At 43.6% G+C, this 27,889-nt stretch overlaps 9 protein-coding genes across 9 annotated transcripts; 3 read left to right on the top strand and 6 right to left on the bottom strand.

Moving 5' to 3' along the window:
• Positions 1-502: 502 nt before the first annotated feature.
• BYT42DRAFT_593147 (major facilitator superfamily domain-containing protein) lies at positions 503-2,153 on the bottom strand (the record flags this gene model as incomplete). The annotated part of the gene is made up of 9 exons (XM_051570676.1): positions 503-600; positions 683-760; positions 832-949; positions 1,046-1,213; positions 1,298-1,526; positions 1,596-1,796; positions 1,869-1,909; positions 1,977-2,024; positions 2,106-2,153. 9 exons carry the CDS (start codon positions 2,151-2,153, stop codon positions 503-505), a joined length of 1,029 nt encoding a protein of 342 aa, XP_051424459.1.
• Positions 2,154-2,638: 485 nt separating this feature from the next.
• On the bottom strand, positions 2,639-4,925 carry BYT42DRAFT_295996 (methyltransferase TRM13-domain-containing protein). The gene is made up of 9 exons (XM_051562889.1): positions 4,758-4,925; positions 4,548-4,698; positions 4,160-4,471; positions 4,063-4,099; positions 3,908-3,983; positions 3,748-3,839; positions 3,461-3,684; positions 3,157-3,381; positions 2,639-3,089 (listed from the first exon to the last, which is right to left on the bottom strand). Exons 1-9 carry the CDS (start codon positions 4,852-4,854, stop codon positions 2,906-2,908), a joined length of 1,398 nt encoding a protein of 465 aa, XP_051424458.1. The 5' UTR covers positions 4,855-4,925; the 3' UTR covers positions 2,639-2,905.
• A 1,467-nt stretch (positions 4,926-6,392) lies between these two features.
• Positions 6,393-7,511, top strand: BYT42DRAFT_494846 (mitochondrial carrier domain-containing protein; the record flags this gene model as incomplete). The annotated part of the gene is made up of 4 exons (XM_051564321.1): positions 6,393-6,590; positions 6,664-6,727; positions 6,801-7,246; positions 7,305-7,511. The coding sequence occupies 4 exons, from the start codon at positions 6,393-6,395 to the stop codon at positions 7,509-7,511; spliced, it is 915 nt and encodes a 304-aa protein (XP_051424457.1).
• Positions 7,512-8,274: 763 nt separating this feature from the next.
• On the top strand, positions 8,275-12,081 carry BYT42DRAFT_644017 (fungal-specific transcription factor domain-containing protein). Its single transcript, XM_051572627.1, has 2 exons — positions 8,275-8,470; positions 8,583-12,081. Exons 1-2 carry the CDS (start codon positions 8,375-8,377, stop codon positions 11,880-11,882), a joined length of 3,396 nt encoding a protein of 1,131 aa, XP_051424456.1. The 5' UTR covers positions 8,275-8,374; the 3' UTR covers positions 11,883-12,081.
• Positions 12,082-14,740: 2,659 nt separating this feature from the next.
• On the bottom strand, positions 14,741-15,406 carry BYT42DRAFT_494046 (uncharacterized protein; the record flags this gene model as incomplete). The annotated part of the gene is made up of 2 exons (XM_051564269.1): positions 14,741-15,043; positions 15,119-15,406. 2 exons carry the CDS (start codon positions 15,404-15,406, stop codon positions 14,741-14,743), a joined length of 591 nt encoding a protein of 196 aa, XP_051424455.1.
• Positions 15,407-17,991: 2,585 nt separating this feature from the next.
• On the bottom strand, positions 17,992-20,470 carry BYT42DRAFT_495095 (uncharacterized protein; the record flags this gene model as incomplete). The annotated part of the gene is made up of 8 exons (XM_051564341.1): positions 17,992-18,160; positions 18,227-18,996; positions 19,072-19,166; positions 19,335-19,470; positions 19,555-19,902; positions 20,025-20,133; positions 20,210-20,256; positions 20,402-20,470. The coding sequence occupies 8 exons, from the start codon at positions 20,468-20,470 to the stop codon at positions 17,992-17,994; spliced, it is 1,743 nt and encodes a 580-aa protein (XP_051424454.1).
• Positions 20,471-20,992: 522 nt separating this feature from the next.
• Positions 20,993-23,133, bottom strand: BYT42DRAFT_565528 (Alg9-like mannosyltransferase family-domain-containing protein). Its single transcript, XM_051567874.1, has 6 exons — positions 22,771-23,133; positions 22,573-22,690; positions 22,411-22,515; positions 22,201-22,349; positions 21,981-22,127; positions 20,993-21,922 (listed from the first exon to the last, which is right to left on the bottom strand). The coding sequence occupies exons 1-6, from the start codon at positions 23,010-23,012 to the stop codon at positions 21,061-21,063; spliced, it is 1,623 nt and encodes a 540-aa protein (XP_051424453.1). The 5' UTR covers positions 23,013-23,133; the 3' UTR covers positions 20,993-21,060.
• Positions 23,134-23,768: 635 nt separating this feature from the next.
• Positions 23,769-24,684, top strand: BYT42DRAFT_545102 (pinin/SDK/memA/ protein conserved region-domain-containing protein; the record flags this gene model as incomplete). Its single annotated transcript, XM_051565795.1, has 4 exons — positions 23,769-23,891; positions 23,958-24,077; positions 24,153-24,296; positions 24,379-24,684. 4 exons carry the CDS (start codon positions 23,769-23,771, stop codon positions 24,682-24,684), a joined length of 693 nt encoding a protein of 230 aa, XP_051424452.1.
• An 838-nt stretch (positions 24,685-25,522) lies between these two features.
• Positions 25,523-26,555, bottom strand: BYT42DRAFT_495038 (3-hydroxyacyl-CoA dehydrogenase; the record flags this gene model as incomplete). The annotated part of the gene is made up of 4 exons (XM_051564336.1): positions 25,523-25,756; positions 25,831-26,043; positions 26,116-26,381; positions 26,453-26,555. The coding sequence occupies 4 exons, from the start codon at positions 26,553-26,555 to the stop codon at positions 25,523-25,525; spliced, it is 816 nt and encodes a 271-aa protein (XP_051424451.1).
• Between the last annotated feature and the right edge of the window lie 1,334 nt (positions 26,556-27,889).

Here is a 27,889-nt window from a genome sequence, read left to right as displayed (position 1 = left end):
TCCATTTTTCGATCAGCTAATTGGCCATGACAACAAAGATTTCTCAAGTGCCATGGTTATTGTATAACAGGGTTGTTTAATGGCTTGAATAAGAGTTCTAAAATCCAAAAATACAAGTGGTATATAAAAAAAACCATCGAGTCTTTTCGTATGCTTGGTAACAGAAGGGAAGCGAGGAATTCAGGATGAATCACCCCATCTTTTGAACAAAATCATCCCCGCAATAGAAAGATATTTGAAACCTGATGATGAATGAGCCCATTTCCAGTATTTTTCATTCTTTGGAATTTTTCCACCATGGTTTTGCCGCACGCCATTGGGTACCATATACTTGCACCAACGCAATACACACCACATAAGCAACCAAGTTGGTGACAGCCATCAGGGTACTAATAATTCATTCAACGGTCAGGCCATTTCCCAAGAAGAAAACCCACAGTACTAGCCTCCTCTAAGAGTACTGGAACCGAGACTGGGGAAAAGGAGAAAAAGAAAACACTTACTAGGCAATGCCATCTCCAACCCCGCTTCGAATGTTGACGGCCAACAGCGAAAATATCGTCGCCATAATATTTCGTGTAAAATTATTAGTGGACACCACTGCATGAAAAAAAATTGAGACCAATGTTTCAATTTTTTCCGTTTTTTCCTTTTTCTTTTCGGGAAAGAGGGGAACACTCACCTGATGCGGAGCGGGTAATAAATGATTCCACCAAGTACGTATTGCCGATGGTGATGGTGAACATAATACCAAACGTTGCTGTTTAATTTTCTGTGAGCCAAAAATAGACGCACCATAATAAACCATTCAGTGGCTTCCTTTTAACTCACTTAAGCAGTATCCGATCAACGGGGTAAACCAATGTAAATGAAAGTGGAGAAACCATCCATACAATAGACTTCCAATAACGAGGAATGGAATACCGAGATAGAGCGGGGTCAAACGGTACTCTTGTTTGTGCACTCCGTGATGGCGTGCGACTTGCCACGCATACACGCGGTCAGATACCAGGCCAGCAACGATGCTGCCGCTTGTATTTCCTACCCCGCCGGCTAAATAACATAGCCCGATGGACCCTGTCGAGAAGTGGTAGATCTGACTGTAGGTTTCAGGAAGAATGGTCACGAGAAAATAAAACCATCCGAAACTGGTGCTCAATGGAATGCACACCAGTAGAACTTCGGGCCGGAGAAGAAATTCCAGACTGGCAAACTAAAAAAGAAAGTGTAAGAAAAATGACATGGTTAAAATGATACCGTTGGGACGGATGTGAGGGGAGTTATGTGAGCAGCTTACAGGATTGAATTTGAGATTTTGTAAACGTTGTTTCCATGAAATGGGGTCCGAGGAAGTCGACGAAAGAATCCCATCCGAGGGTACGTACAGTGTCTCTTGGACAAAAATAAATGTTAATACAGCAATGACCGCGCCAAGGATAGCTTTGATGTAAAAGATCCACTGCCAGTTCAAGTATTGGTCCACATAACCTCCAATGATGGGCGAGAAAGCAGGTCCGAGAATGGTTCTATAGGTGGATAAAAAAAATTACGCTGTTGGTTTTACGCAATTTGTCATGGAAAAACCCAAGGCTTACCCGAGGATGTAAATACTCATAGCACGACCTCGTTCCTTGGATTCAAAGAGATCCGCCACCGACCCTCCGCCCACGGCTTGGCCCGCACTGGCGAAAAAGCCCTGTAACATGCGGAAGACGAAAAACAGGCCAATCGATTTTGCAATGCTGCAAATAATAGAACATACAATGAAGAGGACCATCGCACTAATATATACCCATCTAACATATTCCAAGCAGTTTAGACCCTGAAGATCATTTGGATCCAAAAAAAAAAAAAAGTTGATCTCTTACCTCCTACCCACACGTTCACTAAAGGGTGCCCAAAATAATGGCTAATAAAGTAATCCGTGTTAAATTTTTTGATGATCGTTTTGTATGACCCTTGGTTTGATGACTTACAGCTATGCCGGTACACAAGATGTAAGTCGCAATAGTAGCATTGATCACCTAGCCAGATCAGAAAAAAAAGAGATCATCGTTTAAAAAATGACGTAATCGGTGGCAAGAATTGGCAAGTCCTCAACTTACCACTGTGGAGGTTCCAAAATAGGCACGAATACTTTCCAAAGCGGGCATCTGCATGTCCCAACATTACTCTTTGTTAAATATACCTGTTTTACACAAAATGCCTTGTTTTATCCTACTCACGTAAATGGCGGATGAGAAGTAACCAATGAAAGCATTCATGGCCACGACGATGAAGTTGGACCATTTCTTTCTGTTGGGCCATTGCTGCAGACAATGATCATGATTAATAATACATTCACGAGCTGATCCTGGGGCAAGTTTTTCTGAGCATGGTGCCACCTACCTTGGGATTATTTTTATCATGGATGGGTTGATCCTTTTCGTCACTGGAGCTACATTGGGTAGGATCCTGGCTTGCTTCCGAGGAGACAGATCGATTTTCTGAAACAAAAAAAAATAAAAAAAGGCACCAAAACCAGGTGAGTCCCTGGAGTCGTCGTTTAAGGAGAAATCATTGGATTTCTTTTCAAAAAACAAGTGTAGTTTACCCCATGATGCAGGCATGTCCAATGCAAACTTGAGAAAAGAGGAATCCACAGATCAAAAAAAAAAAAAAAAAGAGATGGTTTAATCGGTTTCCTTTTTTTTTTTATTCTCAGAAACTCTTTTCCAGAATTGATCCGCTCCATGTGGTATAAAAAAATGGGCCGCAGCATCAATGTTGTTTTTTTTTTTTCTGTCTAGCCGTCTTTTTTCTTTTCTTTTTTAAGTTCATTCCGGATAATCCTCATCCGAGAAAAAAGAAATTACCATATTAGCCAAGTGCGCATGCACACAGCCTCAATGAATTTTACGGGTTATTATTGCTGGGGAACCGCGATCAACGCACAATTCTCCAAGCTTGTCTCTGGATCCACGTAATAAACCAATCGGGTCTCAAATCCATGTTGCTGCAAGAATTCCAATCGTCCGGCATCCAGTACCCGCTTGCATTGATAACCAATTTTCTCTCGCTCCACATGATCTCGTCCAGAATAATGACCACTGTCACAGAAAAAAAGGTCATTAATTGAAAATCATCGTAGCCTTGATCAATGAAATTGCACTCTACCTTGTCAAATCGGCATCAGCGGCTTCTTGTGTCATTTCACTATGTTCGTCCTCCTGGGCTTCAGCAGGTCGACCGCAAATGGCCCAGCTGCTCATCTTGCACATGCGATCAAAATCCAACTTGTTTAAACCAATCTGCTTCAAGTATTCCGTATTCGGATACATTTCAATTCGGCAAAGCTGATGACAACACAGAGCTATAATGATCCCCGATATGGGTTGCGGACTGATACACCCAATCCAGAATGAGTCACCAATATTTTACCTCGTGGCAAAAAAAAAGTTGCTTATTTTCAATGACTCACTTGTTTCCTGTTGCTCGTTCATGATCCACGTAATTCATTAAACATTTCAGCGTGATATCCGTGGCGCTACCGCACAGATGTTTTGACAATGCGACCATTTTCTTTTTGCGTCCATCACTGTCCAGTAACGATTTGACTTTGGATAGATCCAAATCTTTGATGTCAATTTGTATCCGCTGCACCGTCGAAGGGTTCGTTCCACGACCCAAAAGAGCCGGATCATACTAGAGTAGACGCCATTCTTCAGCGAAAAAAAAACTAAAAGAAAATTGGCTATCATCGCATACCTTTCCACGAACGTTTTTCCGGTCTACCAGGACATATGTGGCTTCTCCGTTTTCTTCCGCCACCGCCGCTTTCAAGTAGTTGGACAATTCACCTACGCAACATCTTTTTAATGATTTGTTCGCTTCACGGGGTTGCACAGCATCCAATTCACACCTTTACCCGCACCAAACTCTATAAAACATGCTTTCTTGTCGTCTAGCATGCCCGCCAATTTCATGTGACCCAACAGAGATGACTAAACCCTTTGAATTAACCTGCATGTCCCGTGTAACCTCTACCTGCACCTGCATGCTGTCGTTCCTTTTTTTTTATACCTGTTGATCGATGTGTTTCGTAATCTGAACTGCTTGTCTACACAGCATCGGGTCAATAATTTATGCAAGGTACCCATTTGCCAGTTGTATGATATACCTTCGATCCATAGTCGCTTCATGTGTTTGCACATCCTTTTCAATGGTGGGAACGTGATCCGTATAGGCTTTTTGCACTTTGACGATCAATTCATCCAACTCTTGTTTCGGGAGTTCAGCCAGTCGTATACGGGCAATCCATGGTTGCGTTTTCATGACTTTGTGCAAGTTTAACGTTTTCTGAAACTCGAGTTCCTCCTGCGACAAGGGCAGCGTGCAGTTGACATTGACCGCATAATGTTCCTCTGGTGGTTTCGGACGCGAATTACAACGTGTCTTTAAATGGTTGTCCAAGTCCTTTTCAAAAATGGTGCTAATGGAAAAAGACAGAAAAAGAAAACATGAGGGATTTTCGGCCCATTCAAATCATGATAAAAGTCAGGTCTTACTGGGATGGATCGTAAGGACAAGGAATACGCTTATTGGAGATCTCGTCGGTGCCGTCTTTTTGCTGCTCAATTAAATGTTCTCCGCAATATTTGTTGGTTCGCTTGGCCGGCAGACTGCAATACCGATGTTTGCGAGCAACGTAAAAGTGACCTAAACAAAGCATTCAGCAAAATACAGTAAAAGACACATGCCCTGAGTTGCGTTTTTACATTGTTGGGGACGATTGGGAGGTGGTGGTGGAGGAGCTTTTGCTGCTTTGGCCTTTCTTCCCACCTCGGAAGGTTTGGCATGCGGTTCCTTGGGCATCCTTTCCTTTATGTCTGGGCTTGCACCACTGGTGTGGCGGATGCCATGATAAACTCCCAATCAGCTTCAGTGGCTTAGAGATAAAAATTCATGCCAGAGGAGCAGCGCCCTGGGGTTTTCCCAACCACCCCGCTCGCAGCCAATCAAAATTGAGTAATCTCTGATCCATCAACATCAGCGTGTATTCAGGGAATTTGCATATTTTGGCATATTTTGGTAGATCTGTCGTTTTAAAAAGTCTGGGATATTGTGAAAAAATTGATATGGAACATGATAACTTGCTGAACCTGGCAAAGGATTGGCTGGCCTTCCCACAGAACATTTCCTAAAAACAAAAGGCTCTTCACCAATCCATATTTCCGTTTTACCCTCAGTTCTGTGGAGAATTCGTGATATAACAGCAATCATAACGGTGGGCATCTTATACATATGTACCAGCAAGCTAGATTGGATCTAGTTGCTTGGCCCAGTGGGAGATGCAAACCGTACAAAACAATTGAAGTTCTCGCTTTGCGGTTCTTCCTTTGCAGCATCCTATTAGCCCTCATTTAGTTGAATTTTAACCCCACTGAGATAAATTGAAACTTGTCAAAAATATCATTGAACTACTTCATGCTGCACTGACTTGTGTGCGCCTGAAAATCTGAGAGAAAATAGGCATTTATGCTGTATTGCCAGCCAGAAGAAAGCAAGTGCTGCAGATCTGTTGACAGATTTGATCGTATGGGTCAAAAGAATGTCTTATTCTCAAGGATTTGGGTCATATCCTGCAGTAAAAAGCATTGATTATTTTTGTTTCCCGGCGGCTACCTCAGGCTCACCATGATCACCAAAATATGACGTCTTTGTGACCCCTGACGTATACAGAACTACTCACATATGTGTATGTATACGCTGGACTTATCAGATTTACACGAAAAACCTCTGTCTTTTCCTCGCAAGATAACAGTGTGTTTACGAAGGCAATAATTCTGTGCCGGTATTCTAATGAATGTGGAGTCCGCCCAATGCAGAGCTGCCGCGGTTGCGGGGGCCGTGACGGTTTCTGTATGTCATCAAGTTTGAAATTTTCATTTTCCAAAAGAGGATAACGCTGTCCGTTTTTCCCACTGTGCCATTTTGTCATTTGTCCTATTGTTGTTGTCTGATTACAGAAGCGATCTATTTCCTATTTGGTCCATCGTTCTCTTTTTATTCCTACGTTAGATTTTTTTTATTCCATCGTTCCCATGCAGCAGCAAAAACAACCACCTGCGTCTGTACTCGACCCAAGTAATCGTCCTGTGAACAAACCACCCCATGCAAAGGATCAGCTACGTGAGGCGCAAACTCTAGACTATGTCGTTCGTTCAGGATTGGCAGGCGGGATTGCTGGTTGCATGGTAAGTTTTTCTTCTCTTTGGCAAATCAATGGAAATGGAAAGAATGGTTATTCAAACGCAAACATTCCCAGGCCAAAACCGTGATTGCTCCACTGGACAGAGTCAAGATTTTGTTTCAAGCACGGAATCCCATTTTCGACAAATATGCTGGTAGGAATGAAGCGATTAGTGAAAGTGGGGAATGGGTTCATTAACAAATATTTCCCAGGCACATTTACGGGAGCTTTCAAAGCAGGGCGAGATATTGTGAAAAATTCCGGTATCATAGGACTGTATCAGGGTCATTCCGTCACATTACTCAGGATTTTCCCTTATGCGGCTATCAAATTTGTGGCCTACGAACAATACCGAGCGGTAAGTCTGACAGTCTGACCCAGGCGTGCATGAAATCCGTGCAGATCAGGCTAATATTGGAAGTAAAATACAGGTCCTTATGCCGACCAAGGCGCGTGAAAGTTCTGCAAGACAATTCGTGGCAGGTTCATTAGCGGGTAATATGGTGTTGCGTTGGATACATCATAGATAATCTGAAAAAACTGAATGGATCGATTGTGTTTTTTTTAGGTGTGACTTCGGTTCTTTTCACTTACCCTTTGGATTTGGTGCGTGTGCGTATGGCGTATGAAGTCAAATCATCAAAGAAGAACCGCATTGGCCTTTTGGCGATCATCAAACAGATCTATAATGAACCGGCGGCTGTACAACAAAAAGTGTTTGGGGGGAAGATTCAGAATTTCTATCGTGGATTTTTACCTACCGTAGCAGGCATGATACCGTATGCTGGCGTTTCGTTTTGGACGTACCATATTGTGACGCGGTTCGCTCGATACCACCCATATGCCACGCCATATACACGTGCATCGACCTATTACGATTTTGATCCTCTGCGAGACGATCTGACGCCACATCAGCAACGGTTGGTCAATAAACCGCCACTGAAAGCGTGGGCCGAATTGGTGTGTGGTGGATTGGCAGGATTAGTAGCACAGACAAGCAGTTATCCGTTGGAGGTAAGAAGAGGCTCTGAAAATGATTGCAAAATATGGATATTAAGACCCCATTTCCTAGGTTATTCGAAGACGAATGCAGGTGGGCGGTGTGCTGGATCCCAACAAATTTGTCGGTTTCTGGGAAACCGCAAAAGAAATTTACCGACTCAAAGGATTCAAGGGGTACTATGTTGGCCTAAGTATCGGTTATATCAAAGTCACCCCCATGGTCGCCGTCAGTTTTGCCGTCTACGAACGAATGAAGCGCGTTTTGGAGATTGATTAAGATGGAAAAGAGAGACAACGCACGACAAAAAAAAAAAATCCACTCTTGCAAACCGACAAAGATGAAATCACCACAGGAAACAGAAAAAGAAAGAAACGGACGAAAAAGCAAAAAAAAACAAAAAAAAGATCCGTTATATATTCGCCACCCATTTTCGCTCACTCTGCCTAGCTCCTTGTTATACCCTGTAGAAGACCAAATTCCTATCGGTGACCCACTGTAAATGATACTGAATCTTGCACAGTTTTATACAATCCTGTAGTATATCTTTTCTTTATTTTCACTAGAACCTGATTTTTATTTATTATTTCATCTCCACCCCAAAAAGAAGTTTATTCATAATGGAACGATGATACAACTGCAACAAAAGGCTTGTTTGAAAAAGTAATGTAAATGATTGGCGGATTAATTACGGAATGAAAGGATCCAGTTCCTTGGTGAATAGGGTTTTCTGGATGAGATGTTTTCTATTTTTTCGAAAATTTTCTTTCGGCGACGAGATTTGATTGGCAAGGTGTGAGATGGTGATTTGGGTCCACGGAATAGGTTTTAATAGATGTCAAGAAGTCCGTAATACTGCAATTGAGCATGTAATACGTTGCTCAAACGGCTGTATCGAGTCAAAACGAAGACCATGAAAAGTAATGATTCTACAAAAAGTGCGGGTGTCTTGGCAGTGATGATAAAGTGTGCTACAGAACGCCTTTTTTTTTTTGCGGCTCCGTCTTTTTGGACGTTTAAAACGCCGCTTTTTCATTAGACTTTTTGACTCTTTGGTGTTCAATCGGCAAGCCGTTTCCCTTGTTGTTTTTTATATTCTTGCTTTTTTTTTTTGAAAAAAAGCAACCTCATTGTGCCGTTTCATGTCGTCTGTATTTGTTCCCGATAATAGCGGGTCAGCGTCACCACAGAAATCCCCAGAATCAAGTCGACCGAAGCGACCTCGATCCAGTCTAGCAGTAAGCAACTTCCCCTTGATATTTTTCCAACTTTTTTTCTTATTTTCTCGCTGGATGCGCCTGCCCCGCATGTTGGAATAACGACTAATCACACCTTTATGCATGTTTCTAGTGTATTCGTTGTCGAAAGAAAAAAGTCAAGTGCGACTTTGTTCAGCCCACATGTGGTCGATGTGCCATGGCGGGATTACCCTGCAGTTACGCTACGCCACCTCGTCGAGTGGACGGTCAAGCGTTCGATAAGCTCGGCAATCACGTCGAGGAACTGAAAGAAAGAATGCAGAAAATGCAAAGCGAACTGGCCAAGATGAAGGACAATCTGCATCCGTTTTCGGGCAGTATTGGATACCGTGCTGAAGACGACCAAACTGCTTCGGGACCATCCACCCCGTACGCCATGCCATCGCAAGCTGCTCCCACGGACATGTTCCCTGCAAGAGAACCCATGGCCGTTGCCGAATCATCGTCATCGCAACACTTGTTACATCATTCGGCTTCGCAACAGCCCGTGACCTGGAAACTGTCATTGTCCCCCTCGGGATTACGTATCGATACCAACATTGCCAGTGTCGCCGACTTGTACCGTATTCTGCTCAACGGCATCAGTCAGCTCAATATCAATGCCGATTCTGCCACCAGTCTGTTCAGTACTGATACCATTCGTGGCGAAGGCCGTCGTAACCGTCAAGCGAGGGGACTTCGAAATGCGCAGAGAAACAATGCCCTGGAGTCCGGCGACGGCATGTTCTCGGCGACGGCAACGGATCCAACCACCACGACCATTGCCACTTCGGCCGGTCCTTCCACTTCCACTTCCACTTCCAATACGACAATGAATCATGGGCAATCCGCTGGCGGGGGTCGACTCTGGGAAGTGGATGATAACGAAGCGCGCAAAATTATTCAAGAAAACACCAAATCTGACGATTCCTTGCCTCCTGATATTCTCCAGGGTCTTTTGCGCAATTGCTATCACCGATGCTTTTTGGCCTATCAGATCGTGGACAAGGAAACCTTTGTGAAGCAGTGCACGGACGGGCTCGAGTACGAGTCCCTTTTAGCGAATTCCGTCAGCGCGTGGGTTTCCAAACACGGATGCATCTATCATAACGCGGCCCCCGGTCAGAATCCTACCACCATGGGGGAAGCCTACTTTATGAACGCACGTCAGCTACTGAAGAAATGTTTTGACATTAGCAGTCCCACCACCATTCACGCGCTTCTCAACCTGTACATGTACCAATTGAACAGTGAACGATCCAGTCTCGCATACCTGTACATTGGTCTGGCGATTCGCATGGCTCAGGATCTAAAGTTCCATAAAAAGGAGCATATGCCGGCTGATCCGAAACAGCGCGAAACCAATAAGCGATTGTGGTGGTCGGCGTACTGGTTGGATCTATGTGCCGCACTTGAATCCAACCGACCTACCATGGTCGATGACAAGGACTGTGATTTGGAGTATCCTGTGAAGCTGGACTCAGAGGATGAAGAGACCGGGTACCAAATCGATTTTTGTGTGCATTCCATCAAGCTCATGAAGATCAGAAAAGATATTACCAAACATTTACCGTCCGAGCAATCCGGACAATCGTTGCTGTCGGCTATTTCTCGGTTGGAGAACGCTTTAACCAATTGGTTGAACGAGTTGCCTCAGTCACTGCGTTTTGATCCCGATGACAAGGTGTTCCGTACCACGGGGTCGTTCCGAGACGAAGCGTGTCTGATTCTTAATATTCAATACCAGACGACGTGGATCATGCTTCACGAATTCTTCTTACCGAAACAGGATCAAACCGCTACACCCGTGGCTTTGCTGTCGCTGAATATCTGTACGAAATCGGCCAATTTCATCAGTAAGATGCTGGATATCTATTCAAAGAACTTGTGCTGGTGCCAGTTCTTTTACGTGATCGATGGCGTCATTGCCAGTGTCGCCATTCATCAGGTGAATGCACTGTCAAACGAGAAAGAAGTGGCGTCCTTGGCTCAGCGAAATCTCATCGTCACGGCCGACGTGCTTAAGGGATCCCCTTTGATGTATATGGAGAAAATCAATGAGATTGTGGACAGCATTGAAGGATTCCTGAAAAAGCACGAGCTCCCCATGGACGTGAACAACTTACCGCCTGTCAATGAAGATTCCGTCAATCAACAAAGCATCTCGTCCGTCTTCCATCCCGCCATGCTGGATACCCACCCGATGACGCCTCAGAATTCGACGTTGAATAACTTTGGCTTACCATCTTTTGGACAGGGAACGCCTTTGAGTCAGTCTCGCCCCGATCCAGACTCTCCTTCCATGGCGACGAACGCATCGCGATTTGGCAGTGTGGGCAGTATACCAATGAATTCGCCGCGATCGCAGACGCCCGGTTCCGTACCGCACACCACGATGCCAACCTCGCAGATGTCACCTCACACTTCCATGTTTACCCCTCAACCGGGATCCGCCCAAGATCTCTCTTCGCTTTCCAGCCCGATTCCCATGTCGTCTTCTTCTTCTTCTTCTAACCAGCGACCTGGATCCGAGGCCAAAATGCGTGAAGCGCCCACCCATCCACAAGCACCACCACATCAACAGCACCAACAACAACCACAGCCACAGCCACAGTTTAGTCGACCGACATCGCAATCGGTGCCGTTTGTCACGGCGTCGAACCTTTCCAACAACTTTGGCTTGGGTAACATGTTGTTCAATGATCCGGCCTTTATGAATTTCAATATACCCAACACGTCGCAGGATATGGATCAAGCGCTGTTTAGAGACATGGGATTCTCCAACTTGGGCGGCGGTGATAGTCGGATGAACTCGGAGGACCAGTTGAATCAGTCCAACATGTTTGCTTCGCTGGACTCCTCCTTGTTTGGCGAAAGGAATGCCTACACTTCAGCGAGCAATCCCGCGGCGGGTACATCCTTCAATTTTGCAGAGATGGGTCAAGGATCCATGTACGGGCAACAGGGAGCGACTAATGAAAGTATGGGGTATCCAAACTACCTCGGAGATCCTGAATTATTTGGCCTCTCCACCAGTTCTTCCATGCTTCCTACGTCGTCACAAACGCAAGCTTCGAATATGATGGATCCACAGTATCCGCTCAATGGATCGGTTTCTGGAACCTCGGTACCGAGTACGATGATGGACAGCGTAGAATCGACACAGCCAATGGACAATGACCAAGCGTTTGATCCTCGATCGTTATTTGGAAATATGAATATAGACCCTGCAACGATGAATGCGTTTTTACAGATGAATGCCGCTTCAGGTTATTCGCCATTTTACGGTCAACAACAAGCCGCTCCTGGACAAGCGAGCAGCAGTCGATTTGCAGGCAGCAACGCCATGACGGAAGCCATGTTTGCTGCGAGCCGAAAGAGACCACATCGTGAATGGGATGATTCCGCATAGTTTGTTGTGCATTATTTTTTTTTCTACATCTTTTCTTCCTTCTTACTTGTAATTTTTTTTTATCTCTACCATTATCTTTCTATTTATCATTCGTTTTCATTTTTCCTTTCACGCAGAGGATGCCAAAATTGAAAGAAAACAATAATCCAATAGCGAAAACAATTTTCACCAGTAACACTTGATTCATGTCTTATGCAGGATAGCACAAGATTTTTTTTTTTTTTTTGGCGCGCACGAAGTTTCTGTCTGTAAATGACTTTTTTTTTGTTTAAGCCAAAAACTAAGAGGAGACCGTATGCATCATTCTTTCTCAGAGACAAATAGATGCTCATAAAGTTCAGTACAAGGTAATGGCAAGTTTGAAAGCCCCTCATTGTTGCTGCACTCTGCGCTCTGCGCTTAACAAGGACCTACTCAGTCTGTAACAATATCTGATCTGCGCTGCTGATTTGAGGGTGGAAAAAAAAGAAAATAAGAAGAATAAGAAAAACATGTGATGAAGTCATATTATGGTATGGTAAAGCGTGAAATCTCGGTTCCTTTACTGCTCAGTGACGGACCGATCATAGTCAGGGTTGCCTTGTAAATGGATACCAACTGCGATGCGTTTTTCTTGTTTCTTCCTTTTTTTTTAAGATGTTTGGAGAGTCAGCGATGTGCGCGTTCAGTAGGGACCGACAGATAATAAAATGAGGATTATTTTCTTCTAAACTATCTACTTTAATCTGTTTCATTCGCCTTGGAGAGCGTGTTTGCTTGTAAATCTGCAACAGAAATTTTTTTATGACGAACACATGAAAAATGCATTTGCTCAAGATGGTAATAAGTTCCATTCAAAGGGAAGCTTCAAAAAAAATGTCACGCTATAAGTTGTGTGGCATGGAGCTATTTGCTTAAGGAAAGATTACATAGACATACTGCGGTATATTTCTTTTTTCATTCCTATGCTGTATCATGAACAGGTTTCAACTTACTAGGGACACACAAAAAGTCAAAAAAGATGAAACGTACACATTCTGGCACCGGAGGATACCGGCAGAACTTTATTATATTTATCAATGAACTGCCTTTGTTCGGTCTGCACGACATCTCTTGCGGATGTCTGAATCCGTTGTCTGTAACTTGTATCTGTTGCTTAGGAAACGCGGATAGTTCAGGAACGTATGAATGGATACAGCCATGGAAATGGATCTTTATGGAAATATTGAGTGTGCAACAACAATGACTGGAAAAAAAGCTTACATGTTTGCCAGGTCTCTAAATTTTTGGGTTATAGTTCAGTGAGTCGAGGCCAATGATTGAACGGAGCCAAAAGAACAAAAAACTTTATGGGCATAATTGGCTTCCTTTTTTTTTTTGTTTTTTTTTTTTTACAAAATAAGTGCTATCCGAGATGGATACACACACCCATGTGGCTCTATTTAACTGGACAAACGTAGCAATGTTTACATTTGTGTGCCCAAAAGTGTTTGTTTTTCTTTTTTTTTTCTTCCTTGCCTTGATGTCTAAGAAAACACGGTTATATTGGCTCAAAACGAGCGATAGATGTAGATCTAGATGATCCGAGAGTCGCGGAATGACCATATTTTTCATTCCCGCTTTCTTTCTGTAGACAAGAATGGGAAGAATGGGTCAAAACAAAACTCCAAGATTACCTATGGGAACTTTGTCTCACAATAAACCTGGGCCCACGTTATGGAAACAGACAGGCCACAACAGAATCCCTGGCCGCTTTTTTTTTCGCTGTTTGAACACTAAATTGCCAGAAAGGATGCGTCCCCAAAAAGCTTGTTTTTATTTTGAGAAGAAAAATAGAAACTGTGGAGGAAAACGAAGGAAATCGTTCTACATCATTGACAACTGTGCGTCACTCACTGCCTGACATTTAACATGAATGATCATCGGGTGATCTTATGCATTGACGTATTTGATAGGATTCAGTAGAAAGGAGCTGGAGCCTTATCACCATGGACAATGCACGATTCGCTCATTCTATGTTTCAGTCACCAGAAATGTAAGCACAAGACATTATAAGGTTTCTTCTTTTAGGTTGATCGTGTAGTCAGGAAATTTACATCATTTTCAATGCGCGATATGTATGAAAACTTTAAAAAAAATTGAGACAAACGAGACGATGCTAACTGATAAAATGATCCAACATTCAATAAACAGTCAATGCAGGAGCCTGGATGTGTGTAATTATATATACAAGGTACAATGACGAATCATGCTCCTTCTGATGCATACGTAAAAAAAAAGCCGTTAATGATCTTGATCTAAATCACCATCACTTGCAAAATCGAACAAAATGGGGTTGAAGCATATAGTTTTCCTTTTGAAAAAGAAATTTTGAACAGACACAACATCCTGATATTATGATGTTGCTTATCAGATTCAACCACTGGCATGGCTGTACTTTCTACCTCGTGTGAACTCATTATCACGATCTTTTTTTTTTGTGATCAAGAAGATGAGTAACATGTATATCTTTTTTTCTTTTGCATGAAACAACGCTTTGCTCTGTTTATTTTATTATCAACATATACAGTACATAGAAAAAAATGAAAGAAAGAGAAAGAAAAATCGCATAATGTGCAGCGGTAATAAAACAAAGGAAGTATATAAAATGAAGAACAGGATCTTTGATAAGAAATCATTGATCGCAAATTGAGGGGAAAATGAATGAAATGGAATACAAAAGAAAAAAAAAATGTTGGCTGCACTTTTGAGATGTTAATCAATTGACATTGGAGTGAGGTTTTTTTTTTTTTTTTTTTTGTTTTTGTTCATGAAGGAGTGCTCTTTTTTTTCACGGTCTTCAGAGTGTATATATAGATCGCGGCGTTCAAAGAGGGCGTTTATGCCACATTGACGCTGGTGCGATCGGTTAAGAATTGCTGCCATGCTGGATCGGGTAGACAAGTGGCGAGCTCGGGCGTAATCGATTTACCAAAAGATAAATGGTGCAAAACGTCGGTATCTTCGTAGATGGCTCGTTCAACGTCGGCTTCAATGGATACAATGGCACTTTTACCGTCTTGGGTCTTATCAATGAGCGTATTCTGATCGGATTCTACCGCAAAGAATGGGAGAAAGATCACTGAATCGTCGGTGGTAGGCTGCTGCTGATTCCGATGAATGAGATCACACACTTGCAAATGCTACGAAAATCATTAAAAAAGGAACCATTAGTTTTCGTTCTGACAATGGCTATTTTACACATTTCATTTACTTACGCGCGTCAATTTTCCACGGATTTGCATCCGGGTGCGATCTACCATGGATTCGAGTTCGGCCTGCCGACGCTCTTCTTGTTCAATTTGTTGCAATAAATCGGCATTTTTATTTTTGTTATGAGCTTGATCACCCTGATAACATGCTGGCACTCCCAGCCATTTGATTTCCTTCTTATCTTTGGCAATAATGCCCATGGCCATGAGAACATTCAATGCATCGTAAACTCGACGCCGAATATTTTTCTGATCGTAAGCATGCGTGGAAGTACCATGGGAAGACTTTTTCATAGGGTCTGATTTGGGGCCGGCGACATTCATATTATTACGGATATCCATCGCCAGTTCGTCTGCTACTCGGTTGTACGTCGTGACCCCGTGCTGAGCCACCTTATCACACAGTTGCTTACTGAAGTGACGTAAACCCTTGGTCGTGGGTTCCACCAACATCTTTTGCTGACCAGATCCTGCATATTTTCTTTTTTTCGATGGCTGCTGATCATCTTTCCGAGGTTGAACTACCTGTCGCTGCTGCTGCTGTTGTTCTTTGGGCTGCTGCTGCTGCTGCTGCTGCGGTGGCGACGTGGGTTGCTGCGGATGAAAATAAGTAGGATACTGAGGGGTGGGCAAGAAAAGAGATGGCGGATGGTGATCGTGGCCCTTTTGACGTGGGCGACCTCGTTTCAATGTGTGACTGAAATGAGGTGGATACGAGGTACGTTGGTTCTCTCCGTCGAGTTGCTTGACTTCGGGATCTGAATTCAAGAGCGAGGCAATGGAACCTTTGCGGTTGGACGGGGCGGGAGGGGACCACGACCTGGGATAGGCCCAACCGGTTTGTTCAGGCGACGGGAACGTGCAGGAGCGGGGAGAACCGGACGACGAAGACGATGAGGAAGAAAAGTCGAGAAAGGGTGGCGATGGACTCGTGGAAGGACTAGACGTAATGGTATGAATAGGCGGAAGATGATAGTCGTCATGGCTGGTCAATGGATCGGAAGTCCAACTACGCGATTTATCAAATAATGACGGGAGTGTAGGGGCATGAAACGAAGTTGATGGAAGCGTGGCAGGATTCGGATAAAAATAGGCTGACATTGAAAGGAATAGAACAGATTCAGTGAGCGAGAGGGACGAAAAAAAAGAGAGAGATAAAAGAAAAAGACGATTCGAGTGAACGAGAGAGGGATCAGAGAGGATGGATAAGAAAAGACGAAGAAGAAGAAGTTGAAGATGAGTTTTTGCCAAAAGAAAGGACGATTGAAGTGATAGAAAGAGATCTTTATTGGGTTAGAATGGAAGGACTAGGTGAAAGGAAATGGTAGATGAAGAGAATAAAGAGAGGGAAAAAAAAGGGCAGGGAATAGGTATATATGAAGCTAAAACATGAGCTCATGTTTCTGTTATATAAACAACAAAAGCTTTTTTTTTTACAACCGGTCGGTGGCATATGTCGTTATGGTTACGGATCGTTTCAAAAATATAAAAAAAGTTTTTTCTTCTCGGGATTGCCAACCTTGGTACTTTCGAATAAGAAGAAGATCCCTGTCTCGCGGATTCACCTAAAAAAGTATAAAAGATTCCCATGACTTGCTTTTCGGAAGGGGATCCCGTTGGAAACGCGCGCGCGCGTCCGTCCATGTCGCCTCTGGGTCTTGTCTCCTTGGCAATCGCCGTTATCCGATACGATCACAGATTTTTTGTTTTCTTTTTTGTCCCTCCCTATTCTTACTGTACTCATTTTAAAGTTGCAAGACCCCGACACTTCTAGACACTTCAGTCACTTCCAGGTATCCGACGCCGTCTTCAACATTGGCCGCCCATTTCCCCCCACGCACATGCTTTTCACCAATTTCGCTCAATTTCCGAAATCACAAACAAAATAATAATAGAAAAAAGAACACCAGCTCCATAGAGACGGAGAGCAACCGATGAAATACATTTTTTTCTCTGGGTCCATATTCACCTTCCCCCCCCCCTTTGGTGATATCGGGTGGTTCCTTTTTTTCTTATAATATTCATCATCCACTTCTGGAGGCTTGCCAATGCACAACCAAGTGAGACCAAAAGGAAAAAAACGACCCAAGATGGATTAACTCTTTCCCGCCAAAACAACCAAAGCATAAATGTCAACATAATCATGTGTTAATCAATATTAGCTTCCCGATCTATTTAATGTCACGATCTACTTTTTGAAAGGGTAAAGAAACTAGACTTTCCCTTTTCAATGTCTGATACACTTTAATTATCTCATCTCCCATCTACCCTACTTCTGTTTTTGTTTTGGGGAGGAGCGCTGTCTGTATTTTGGTTTTTTTATTTTTTGTTTTCCTTTTCTTCTCCCTAAACCACCCCCCCACTACCCCCCATTTTACTAGTACCTTATCCCAAAGGTCTCCATATAAACAATGCTGCACAAAAACCAACCAGCAACCAAAAAAAAATCATACATGCTTGTTCATATCGATGGCATACCCGATATCGCACTTTGATCGCTTTGAGGAGTATTAGTCATGTTGAGAAGAAAAAAAAAGACGAGAAAATCCAACCTGTTTGCAAGCTTACGGATGACAATGAATCCAATGTGGAATGAGTCACCTTGCGTTTCTTCTAATGCTGCTTTGCCTTTTTAGCTGATGCCGATGTTTCGGAAACGCTTATGTCAGTGCACTAGGCTGCTTTTTTCATAACGGGCTAGAAACTCCTTTTTTTTTCTTATTGCTTGACACATTTTTTAAACGTAATCTTATGATGGAGCCAAGAAATAAACTTAAAATCCTGCATAGCGAAAAACTTTTTTTTTGTCTTTCTTTATTTTCATATGGTGTTCATAACAATTTTTTTCAAAAGAAAAAAAAAAGTTGATAATGCGTGGATTAGCGGTTGTTATTTGATCCCGTCAGTTTGGCCACCGTAAACACGGTCAGAATCACAACACCTAAAAAGCTGATGGATGCAGGAAGAAGGTATTCTTTGGGTATAGGCAGATTATAATCGTCCTTTTTCTCTCTTCGAGGTTTCTCTTTGGGTACTGATCGTCCTTTACTGTGTTCATCCACAAAAGAGGCTTCGTGTGGATGGTTTTCTGACGCCAACGGCATTTCGTGAGACGAAACTTGGTTTTTCTTTAGGATTGTTTCGTCCGTTTCGGGTTCCATCGCCGTGGCTGGCGACACAGAAATCGTTGGCTGCCCGGCAGGCACATCAAAGGCCGCCGTCGAGTTGATCATTGGTGACACCCCAGCGTCGGCAGCGGCAGCAGCTTTGCTTGATTCCGTAAGTGCATCATGAACAAACAAGCGAACGCGATCATGCCCCAATTTGCGTGCTAGATGGACCGAATCCACCATATCCGCATCGCACGTCATAAGCACTTTGTCATCCTCGTCGTCCAAGTAAGAAATGCTCAACCAGTCTTCCTCTTCTTCTCCCGTCTCCCTTGCTACAGTAACATACGATTGCGACAACGACAGGTGTTCCGCCATGATCTTTTGTCGAATGATATCGCGCAGAGCTGCAAAATTGTTGATCTCGGAACGAACGCGGTGTGTCTTGTTGGCATACTTGAATTTGAAAGCAAAGGTACCGTGAACGTGCGATGACACCGTGGACCGCATATCTTCGTTGACCACGGAAGCGCTGTCGCCCGGGGTGATCTCTGGATACCCTAAACCGGTGTAGGTTGGTGCGTGACCTGGAAGCGAAGGAGACAACATACGATCCGGTTGCGGGGTCGACGAAGGCGATTGAAACATGTGTGAGTTGGCCGCTTGCGAAAGTGAGTCCGAAATGGCGGATTCCGTCTCTGTATGATCTCCAGCAGCAATACTATTCCAAAATTTGCTGCTTCCGTCATTTCCGTTGCCTTCCATCGAGTTGATCTATATTCATTCAAATCCATCATACCATCAGTTAATCTGTCACAGGTCCATTTTCATTTTTTTTTCTCCAGTCACCTGTTCCAGTGTAGCATAAGTCAACCGCAGCACGTCAATCAGTCCGACAATGTTCTTATCTTCATCAACCACCGGAAGATTTAAATAGTGACCATCTGCACCATACCAAGAGACATAAAAAGAGATAAAGAAAAAGTTATGTTACAGAAAAAAAAAGTAGGGTTGAGCATGGGTCATGGCTGCCATCAGAAAATCTCTTTTTGGTTGCCGTTGTTTTTGTTTTGTTGTTGTTGTTGTGGTTGTTCCTTATAAAGTAGGCTTACCATGCATTTTTTTCAGCCCATCCAAAATACTGGTATTCGGTGTTGCCGTGTCTGGATGCGGAGTCATCACTCGAACCACCGAGCAGTTGTCTGGAGCCAGCCCAGCTGCAATCACACGTAACACAATGTCCTTGCTCTATACTCACCAGAAGCTTAATTTTTTTTTTCGGCATGCACACTGCGCAGCAAAACATTATCTTTTTTTTTTTTGCGATCTTACCGTGAAGATACCGGCCAGACCACCATGGTCCATCACGAGTACCGCCGTAGTATGGTGTTCCTTCATCAGTTTAGCCACTTCTCGTACTTGAGCTTTCACGGGAACTTGCACCGGTGCAGCATGGTCCAGGACCATGGTCAAATCAGGGCACGACATTTTATCGCGCAATGCCTCCATGTATTGCACAAACTGAACAGGACTATTGACCCATTCGCGTTCCACGCCTTCCAACGCATCGTACAGTTTGCGAGACGATCCATATGCTCGTTCCATTTTGTTCAAAGCCTCGTACAAACATTTGGTGATGTCCAATAATCCAAAAATGTCGCCTTCCTCGTTACATACAGGCTATAAAATCACAAGAGATAAAATAGACATGATGTGAGAAGGACGAACCACCAAAAAAAGAAAAAAAAAAGTTAAAAAACCGAGATAAAATGAAAAAGCGGTTGGGGAGTGTTCTCAATTACCAAGTGACGGAACCCACGGGACACCATCAGATTCAACGCATCGTGTGCCGATGTGTCTGCAGTGACACACATCGGACCTCTTGTCATGATGTCGGATACTGCAGTGGCTCTGTGCAATCCATGTATCAAAATATTTGCATAATCCAGACTTTCCATTTGAATTATTATTATTTTTATCATTGTACCTTGCATCCATTTCAGCCGCCACCACACGGTAGGCTAAATCCTTGGCCTATAATAATCCAAAATGAACAATCATGCACATTTCATTTTACTTTTTCCTGGGCTTTTTTTTTTTCTCTCTTTCTTTTGGTCTTTCGGTTTTTTTTTTTTATCTTCTTGTCTCCCTTATTAGTTACGGTGTCTGAATGGCTTACCGTAAAGATACCACTCAAATGCTCTTCATCATCCACTACGAGGACACAATCGCTACGTTTAGCCGCCATTAATTGGGCGGCTTCAATCACCAGGATATTCTCCCTGACTGTCAATGCTTGCGCGGGACGCAACGCAGATACAGTTCCCGCCACTTTCTTGGGTTGCCGAATACGGGTCGACCCACCTCGCTTCTTGGATAACCCTTGCTCAATTTTTTTACGAATAGCCTTTCAAACAACGGGTGAGCATTGCCATATAAATGACGTGAATCGTTTTTCCCTTTTTCTTGTGCATGTTTACCTCATCCCGCTTGGATTGTCGCTGACGACTTGACACCGACAGCAAGTCGGAATCCGGTGTAGCTGAGCTAAGATTCGCACTGGTGGAAGACGTCGGTCGCCCGGACCGTTTGGTGTGTGTGGAAACTACGGACATAAATCGTCTGTATACAAGATTAAGGTTGATAAACTGAAAGCCGGCAAAGAATAAAAAAAGAGTTACGCTTCGCTCAGGGTGCACAGAACCGGAAAAAGATGAGTCGAATGCGGGGATTTAAAAAGCGCAATAAGAGGCGCCAATTTTGAACATCTCTCTTTTTTTTTTTTTGCTTTATTGTATTCACAATTTTGCATCACATGAAAAAAAAAAGTCGCCTGATCTACGCCCCTCCACAAAGTACCATCACATCACCTCGGCGTCGTTTATCATCGTGAAAATGGGTATTGAAGAAACGTTGACAGATGTGATAATGACCGTCATCCAGTATTTGTTTCACTTCCGGATCATGCAGCAAGTTCTCAAACACCACCAAATGCGTAGGCCACGGCCGCGTAAGCTGGCTAAGGAAACGGGCCGGATTCGCATAGAACTGGTCAGCTTCATCCACATAGTTTGGATCATGTGTGAGAGGCGGCTCACACGTTAAAAACCACATATCGACCTTGGGATTGTGTACAATGGACTGCCATGGCGTGGAATGACACGGCATAAGCACGCCTACTAAGGGCGGTTGCTGTTGCTTGATCCAAACCATCACATCCATTACCCCGCGCTGGTGCCATAAATTGAGATAGATTCCCATCGGGAACTGGGTGAATATCAAACCGAAAATAATTGACTTTTTGTAACCTTGCAATTGGGACAACCCGTACGCGGCAAAAATCAAGAGCAAGGGGAGAATCGGGAAAACAAAGCGGAATTCCTTATGAGACAACAGGCTGTACACTAGTAAAATCCATGCCACCAGCTGCCCATACAGCTTGGCTTGCCTCCGATGCTCGGACTGGGTCAACTTGTAATAGCCATACATCATGACAGGAAGAAAAGTCGTCGCCATCACGGGAACACCTTGACTGAAATACCAATGCCACGGATGGGTACCGTAAAACAAGGAAATCGACGCTACCACATTGACCTGAAAGAAACGAAGGGGAGCCACCACGGGGTCACTTAAAATCGCTCTCCAGTGCCCATTATAAATTCGGGTATCTAAAAGAATCACGCAAACTAATGACACGATACTGTGGCAGTTGAGGGTCATTATCGCAGATTCCAAACAGAAAGCAACCCATATCTTACCCAATCATGGCGGTCTGAAATAGAATCGCCCATCGCTTTTGTGGACTATTGATCAGCAATTGTAAGCCGAGAAACACCCATATCAATACGTTGGTGGGTCGTAGAATACATGCCACGGAGGCCAAACCAAGTGCGATTCGATAGTGTCTATCCATGCATTTAGATCGAGACCGGAATATTCCTGATACACCAGAGTGTATTTCACGGTTTTCACTCTAACCTTTGCCACCGTCGATCGAGGGAGATATCTACCAGGCCAGGGAAAGGCCAGTAATTTAACGCCAAGACAGTGAATACGGTTTCCATGGCATTGGATAGCGTTCTCGCCGCCATGAAAAAGTTGAACCACGAACAAAGCGTGGCAAATAACTTGGGTGCCAACTGCACAGTTAGATACGGTTGAAACGTTTTTGTGCTCGAACAAACTTACAATATAAGGGGCAATATTGTTTTCAATGGTTCTTTTGGCTAAAGCATAGGTCGCATAATCGGCTACCGCAGCGAGACAAGCTTGAAAATAGCGAGGAGCGAGGATCTATGTGACGAAAGCATAAAAATCGTGCGGTGATCGATGCCTTTGATGTCTCCTTACCAATAAATTTGTGTCATCTAAACCTAGCATTGCCACAAGCTTGTAAATGGCTGCAAACACCAGTGGGTGGGCATAGCTGCGTATTTTCTCTCGCCATTCCCACGTGACATAACCATATGTGCGGCAGGTTAAGGATAGAAAATAGAGAAGACAAGTAAAAACTGAGTAGACAGCGATAAAAACACATTAAAAGGATATCCAAAGACCATGCGATGGGCCACCTCTTGGGCCTGCCAGTACTCGTCCGGGTTATCGTAGGTTCTTGTCAGCGCTGCATTGATCAATCGAAAGACCAAGCATACAGTAAAAACAAAGAGTCGCGATGATCGTCCCGATCGTTGTTCTGCCAAGGCACTGACGTCTTGTTTTTTCTCTTGGACCGGGTTATTGCGCGATTTGCCACTTGTCCGATGGCGCAAGGCAGCTACATTGTCTGTCATGATGGACACTGAAAAGCACCCGAATTCTATCGAATACAGAGGTGAGGATGACTATCCAATGAAAAAGACCGCGTACTGATTTGCTTGCAGGTCGCGGCTCTTGAAAAATCCACGCTGGCCGTTTTCCGGGCTTTCAATCCTGCTGTGTCATTGGCCTTATGCGCCTGTTTTTATCTGTAGCCTCTCCTTTATGCACTTTCCAAAATGATTCTTGAGACCTTTGACACCCATCGTTCTTTCTTAGATACAAATTATTATTTCCATTTGATGGCACACTGACTTTTTCACCAACGCCTGCAACGAAAAAGTAATTCCACAGTTAAAGATGAACGCCTCCTACAAGAGAATTATAATTCTCACATATCTCATGCCGCCTTCAAGATAAGTTCATAGGATAGATTCAATGAGCGTAATTTTGCTGTCAGCGCGGTCCTGAGTTAATTTACACACTAAAAGAGTTCTTTGAATCAGATAATGCTATGCCAACTCAATTGACGTACTCAACACTTGAATTCATACAACACATTTAATCTGTTTAAGCAGTGACACTGTGAATGGAAAGAATTGTCTAATTGGTAAAATATTGGGAGCAAGCGCCTGCAGAATGTTGCCGCAGCTGCTCGCCAATAGAGCAAAAACCGAAATGAACGGGTCACGTGATGACTTTCAGAAAGAGCGAAACAGAAATAATTTCAGCAAAAAGGCCCAAAAAGTTTTGACTCTCTTCGTTTCACTGAACGCATTTACAGTTGCACCATGGTCAAGTCGAGCATTGTCGTCCCTCCGCAAGCTACCATTCCATCAGACGAGCGTAAACGACCTTTGGATCAACCGTCATCGGGCGAAGGATCGTCTTCCGCTCCTAACGAAGACGGAGAGGTTCGAGATCTATCATCCATTGACACAATATAGTTTTGCTCACCCATCTTTTTGCTTTTTCTGCAGGCGAAACGCCCACGATTAGATCTTAGTGCAGCCGGTAAAAAACGTGGTCAGCGGTTATTTGGTGTTCTGCTTGGTACGCTCAATAAATTCAAAGACGACAATGAACAAATGTCAGAAACAGTAAGTGGTTTGGTTATAGGTCCTGTGCCTTGCTGTGAGAAAGTGGCATTGACTTCGATTGAAACTTGACTGTAGGAAAAAAGACGACAGGAGATTAACCAAAAGTTACGGGAGAGATTGGCTCAAGAAAAAGAAGAGACAGCAAAGAGACTACAAGCAGAGCGTGAAGCAAAAGAGGTCGAAAAGCGAAGGTTACTGAAACAGCGTGAAGAAGAAAGAGTAATTATTTTCATGTTCCACTTGCTTTTGTCTTGTTCACTGCATCACTCACGCCTATTTTTCTATCTTTTTCTTTATTTAGGAATTTAAGGCTTTATTACAAAAGGAACACCTTGCCAATTTTATTCAGACTAGAGCCACACCATCATTATGTTACAGACCCAATGAAATCCCTGTGAAGTTGCTCCGGATCATTGATCAGCAAGTCGAGGACGCGCGAAAGGAACGGGTTGCTTTTGAGGAACGTCGACAACAGCGAAGGAACTCGGAAGCGGAGCCGTCAACGTTGGATTCAGCGGAAGTGGACACTGATACAACACCTGCAGAGACAAGCGAGGAAAAGAAGCCAAGTGATGTTAGTTCAACCGGTGCCCAAGAAGAACGGTGAACTATTCACTAGAAGCATCGTTAGTGGATGAAGAAAATAAAACGAATTAAAAAAAGTGATGAAAACAGGGCTTATTTCATTCCGTTATTTCAACGGAATTGGGTGCTGTGTTGCGGATAGCGAGAAACGGCATATACTGGAGAACCGACGGCAGAGAAACCGTGGGCTCTTTCCAACTTGCCCATCCTATGCATACATGCGGAGTCCATGGTTTCTTGAAAAATTGGGCATGACTGTACAAAATACACTATAAGCATTGGGCGAAATCCTTTCATTCATCATTTTGCCACAGACTCAAAAGTTTATGCTGCTCCCAGAAAATAAATGCGTACACCGCATTAATTCAATGATGAAAAGATGTTTTATAGATGTACTGGGAGTGATATAAAAATACACTGAAAATTCAGGGCGGTATTGCAATGAAAGCCACAATGATCGGTACATTCAGGGCACACTGAAATGCACCGAGTTCAGCACGGAATCCTGAAGGTGCTTGATTTCTCAAATGATGAGGCATTCATTTTTATCCATACATCAATCTTTGATACTCAATAAACGGATGCCACATGGCTGTTATCGTTAGTAACGATTTAGTTGATTCGCAGCAGCTGCAACCTCATAATGATGAATAGCAGCCTGAAGAGGCCTCAATTGTTATCGTGATCATTTTGCACTTTATAAAGAAAGAGCGGATCTATAGGGTAATGAATGGATATCCATATTCACATGCATACCGGGCGGTTCTTTTCTTTTTTTTTTTCGGTTGTTCGTTCGTGCGACTGTTTTTTTTTGTACAAAATGTTACATCCGAATTTATATATTTTAGTGAAGCATGTGCTTATTTATAAGAGTAGATACCGCGACCACTCTTCTTGCCTAACCAGCCGGCATCAACAAACTTTTGCAAGAGAACACAGGGACGGTACTTGGAGTCACCGGTGTTTTCGTAAAGAACCTTCATAATGGCAAGACAGGTATCCAGACCAATAAAGTCGGCCAATGTCAAAGGTCCCATGGGCATGTTCGTACCCAGTTTCATGGTGGTGTCAATATCCTCCGCGCTGGCGAATTCCTAAGATAAAAATTCCATTAGCCAACCTCATCATCGCATTGTCAAGTCGAGGTCAAGCGGCCTTCAACACTTACACTCTCAAGAAGCATGACAGCTTCGTTGATGTAAGGCATCAACAATCGGTTAGCAACAAAGCCGGGAATATCCTTGACAACAGTGCAGGTCTTGCCCATGGCTTCGGCCAATGTACGTGTTTGATCCAACACGGCAGTGCTGGTTTGAAGACCGGGAATGATTTCCACGAGCTTCATCACGGGCACGGGGTTCATGAAATGCATACCGATGACCTATCATGTGCAAAACGCGGGTCAAAAACTCTACAACGTTCTGCTCATTTTCAGTTGCTTGTGGCAAAGTACCTGATCGGCTTTCTTGGTAGCGGCGGCAATCTTGGTGATGCTGATACTGCTTGTGTTGGAAGCAAGAATAGCATCGGATTTACAAATCGAGTCCAAATCCCGGAAGATGGCGGTCTTAATGTTCAAGTTCTCGGAGGCGGCTTCGATAATAAAGTCGACATCGGACAAGCCAGTGAGCGAATTAGTCGTGGAGACGAGTTCACGCGTCACTTGGGCATGTTCGGCCGTGATCTTGTTCTTGCCAACATCCTTTTCCAACAGTTTATCTACACAAAGGAGAATCAACAGGCATCATTATTTTTGCTCGGTGATTTTATTCCCAGAGAGAACCACTTACTCATGAATTGGATGCCCTTATCGGTTTGATCCTTGTTGATATCCATCAAAACGACGGGCAATCGGGTGACGTTGGCCGCAACATACGCGATACCCAGACCCATTTGTCCGGATCCCACCACACCAATACGCTTGATGTGATCAATGTTCACCTTTTGTAACCGAGTGGTGAGAAAGAAAAAAAATTGCAACAGTCAAACAAGGCTACGCCAAAAGAAACATACCTTGCTTCGAGGTGCAGAAGAGGACAAACCACGAGCTTGTACCTGGTGACAGGTTAGCACAATTCAGCAGTTGTGTTTCACATGACCGTTTTCCATGCTGAACCTACTTTAAAGGTTTGGAAGGCAATGGCGCGAGTGGCGGCAACAGTGGCAAGCATCTTTCTGAATGACTAAAGAGAAAAGGGAAAAACCCAGAAACTCAATGCTTCATTTCATGTTCATAACCAGCTGTACGTGAAAATCACGTGCTCGTGAGAAACAGAGGACAAATTGAATTCGTTCTTCCTTTTTATTCCCAGAAAAAAAGAAATTGAAAGGGATTTCTATCGTTTAACGTTCCCCAGCCTGACTGCTCTTCTTAAAAACAAAACTAGCTAAATACTGAAGAGACTCTTATTTTTTTTCATTTTCCTTTTTTTTTATATTGAAAGCGGGGGAGCAAGCAGCGAACCGCTCATTCCCCCAAAGCAAAAATTGTGGTCTCGAGACACCCGAAGGTGTTCGCAGCGAAGCCAACTGTCGCTGTGCAATGACAGCCAACTAAGCTGTGCACTCGGCCTCCTTGATCACCGAATGCACGACCCAGGTAAGTATGAGTTGCAATTGAACGGGCAGCTCGTCTTTTTATAGTTTTTGGGCGCTTTCAAAAGCAGTCATTTCTGTGACGAGTTGGGCACATTATTCTGTACTCCGATAAACGGGCACTGAAATAACCGAGAACAGCTGAGTCAGGGGCACTGCTTCATTGGGATGAATGGACTGCTTTTCAAATCACCTCATCATTCTCTCATTTTTTTTTCTCATTGCTGAGCCCCAATAGGAATGGACTCTAATCTTCTTTTGGTGGATAGGATGATGCTAAAGAAGATATGCAAAACAAATAAAAATAAAAAATGCATCGATGAAATAAGTGGACCATAATACAAGCTTTTAAAACATTAAATATCTTTTTGCAGTCAGATAATGGAATGACGTACGCGAAATATCCGTCAATTTAATTGCAAACAGTCTAAAACAATGTATTCTTCTCATTCATCTTTGGTTAGATGGAGTAAAATAAAAGAATGATACCAGCCAACTGCCGAAAAAAGGGTCAAACCGCCAAGACCGAAAAAAAGTTGATGTTTAGACTGTTTGGCTTGGCGTGTGCCTGTGCCTGTGCGAGTAAAAAAATCTGCAGACTCTGGTACACTAATGATTTCGCTCGCTTCACC

Source organism: Radiomyces spectabilis (assembly GCF_025331425.1).
Source record: "Radiomyces spectabilis strain NRRL 2753 chromosome Unknown BYT42scaffold_5, whole genome shotgun sequence".
In the NCBI taxonomy this organism is placed as follows: Eukaryota; Fungi; Mucoromycota; class Mucoromycetes; order Mucorales; family Radiomycetaceae; genus Radiomyces; species Radiomyces spectabilis.
Note: the sequence above shows the minus strand (reverse complement) of the source record. Positions and strands in the feature narration are given on the sequence as shown.

Bases quoted from the DNA above. Each gene is read 5' to 3' on its own strand.
- BYT42DRAFT_295996 (XM_051562889.1), bottom strand. From the start codon at position 4,854: ATGCCCAAGGAACCGCATGCCAAACCTTCCGAGGTGGGAAGAAAGGCC. The intron at 3,984-4,062 runs GTATAAAAAAAA...CAAAGGGTTTAG, and splicing joins CGAAACACATCGATCAACAG to TCATCTCTGTTGGGTCACAT. The intron at 3,382-3,460 runs GTGAGTCATTGA...TGGGTGTATCAG, and splicing joins GAACGAGCAACAGGAAACAA to TCCGCAACCCATATCGGGGA.
- BYT42DRAFT_644017 (XM_051572627.1), top strand. From the start codon at position 8,375: ATGTCGTCTGTATTTGTTCCCGATAATAGCGGGTCAGCGTCACCACAG. The intron at 8,471-8,582 runs GTAAGCAACTTC...GCATGTTTCTAG, and splicing joins GACCTCGATCCAGTCTAGCA to TGTATTCGTTGTCGAAAGAA.
- BYT42DRAFT_565528 (XM_051567874.1), bottom strand. From the start codon at position 23,012: ATGACAGACAATGTAGCTGCCTTGCGCCATCGGACAAGTGGCAAATCG. The intron at 22,691-22,770 runs ATATCCTTTTAA...AACCTGCCGCAC, and splicing joins GCCCATCGCATGGTCTTTGG to ATATGGTTATGTCACGTGGG. The intron at 22,128-22,200 runs GTTAGAGTGAAA...ATGCATGGATAG, and splicing joins CTCGATCGACGGTGGCAAAG to ACACTATCGAATCGCACTTG.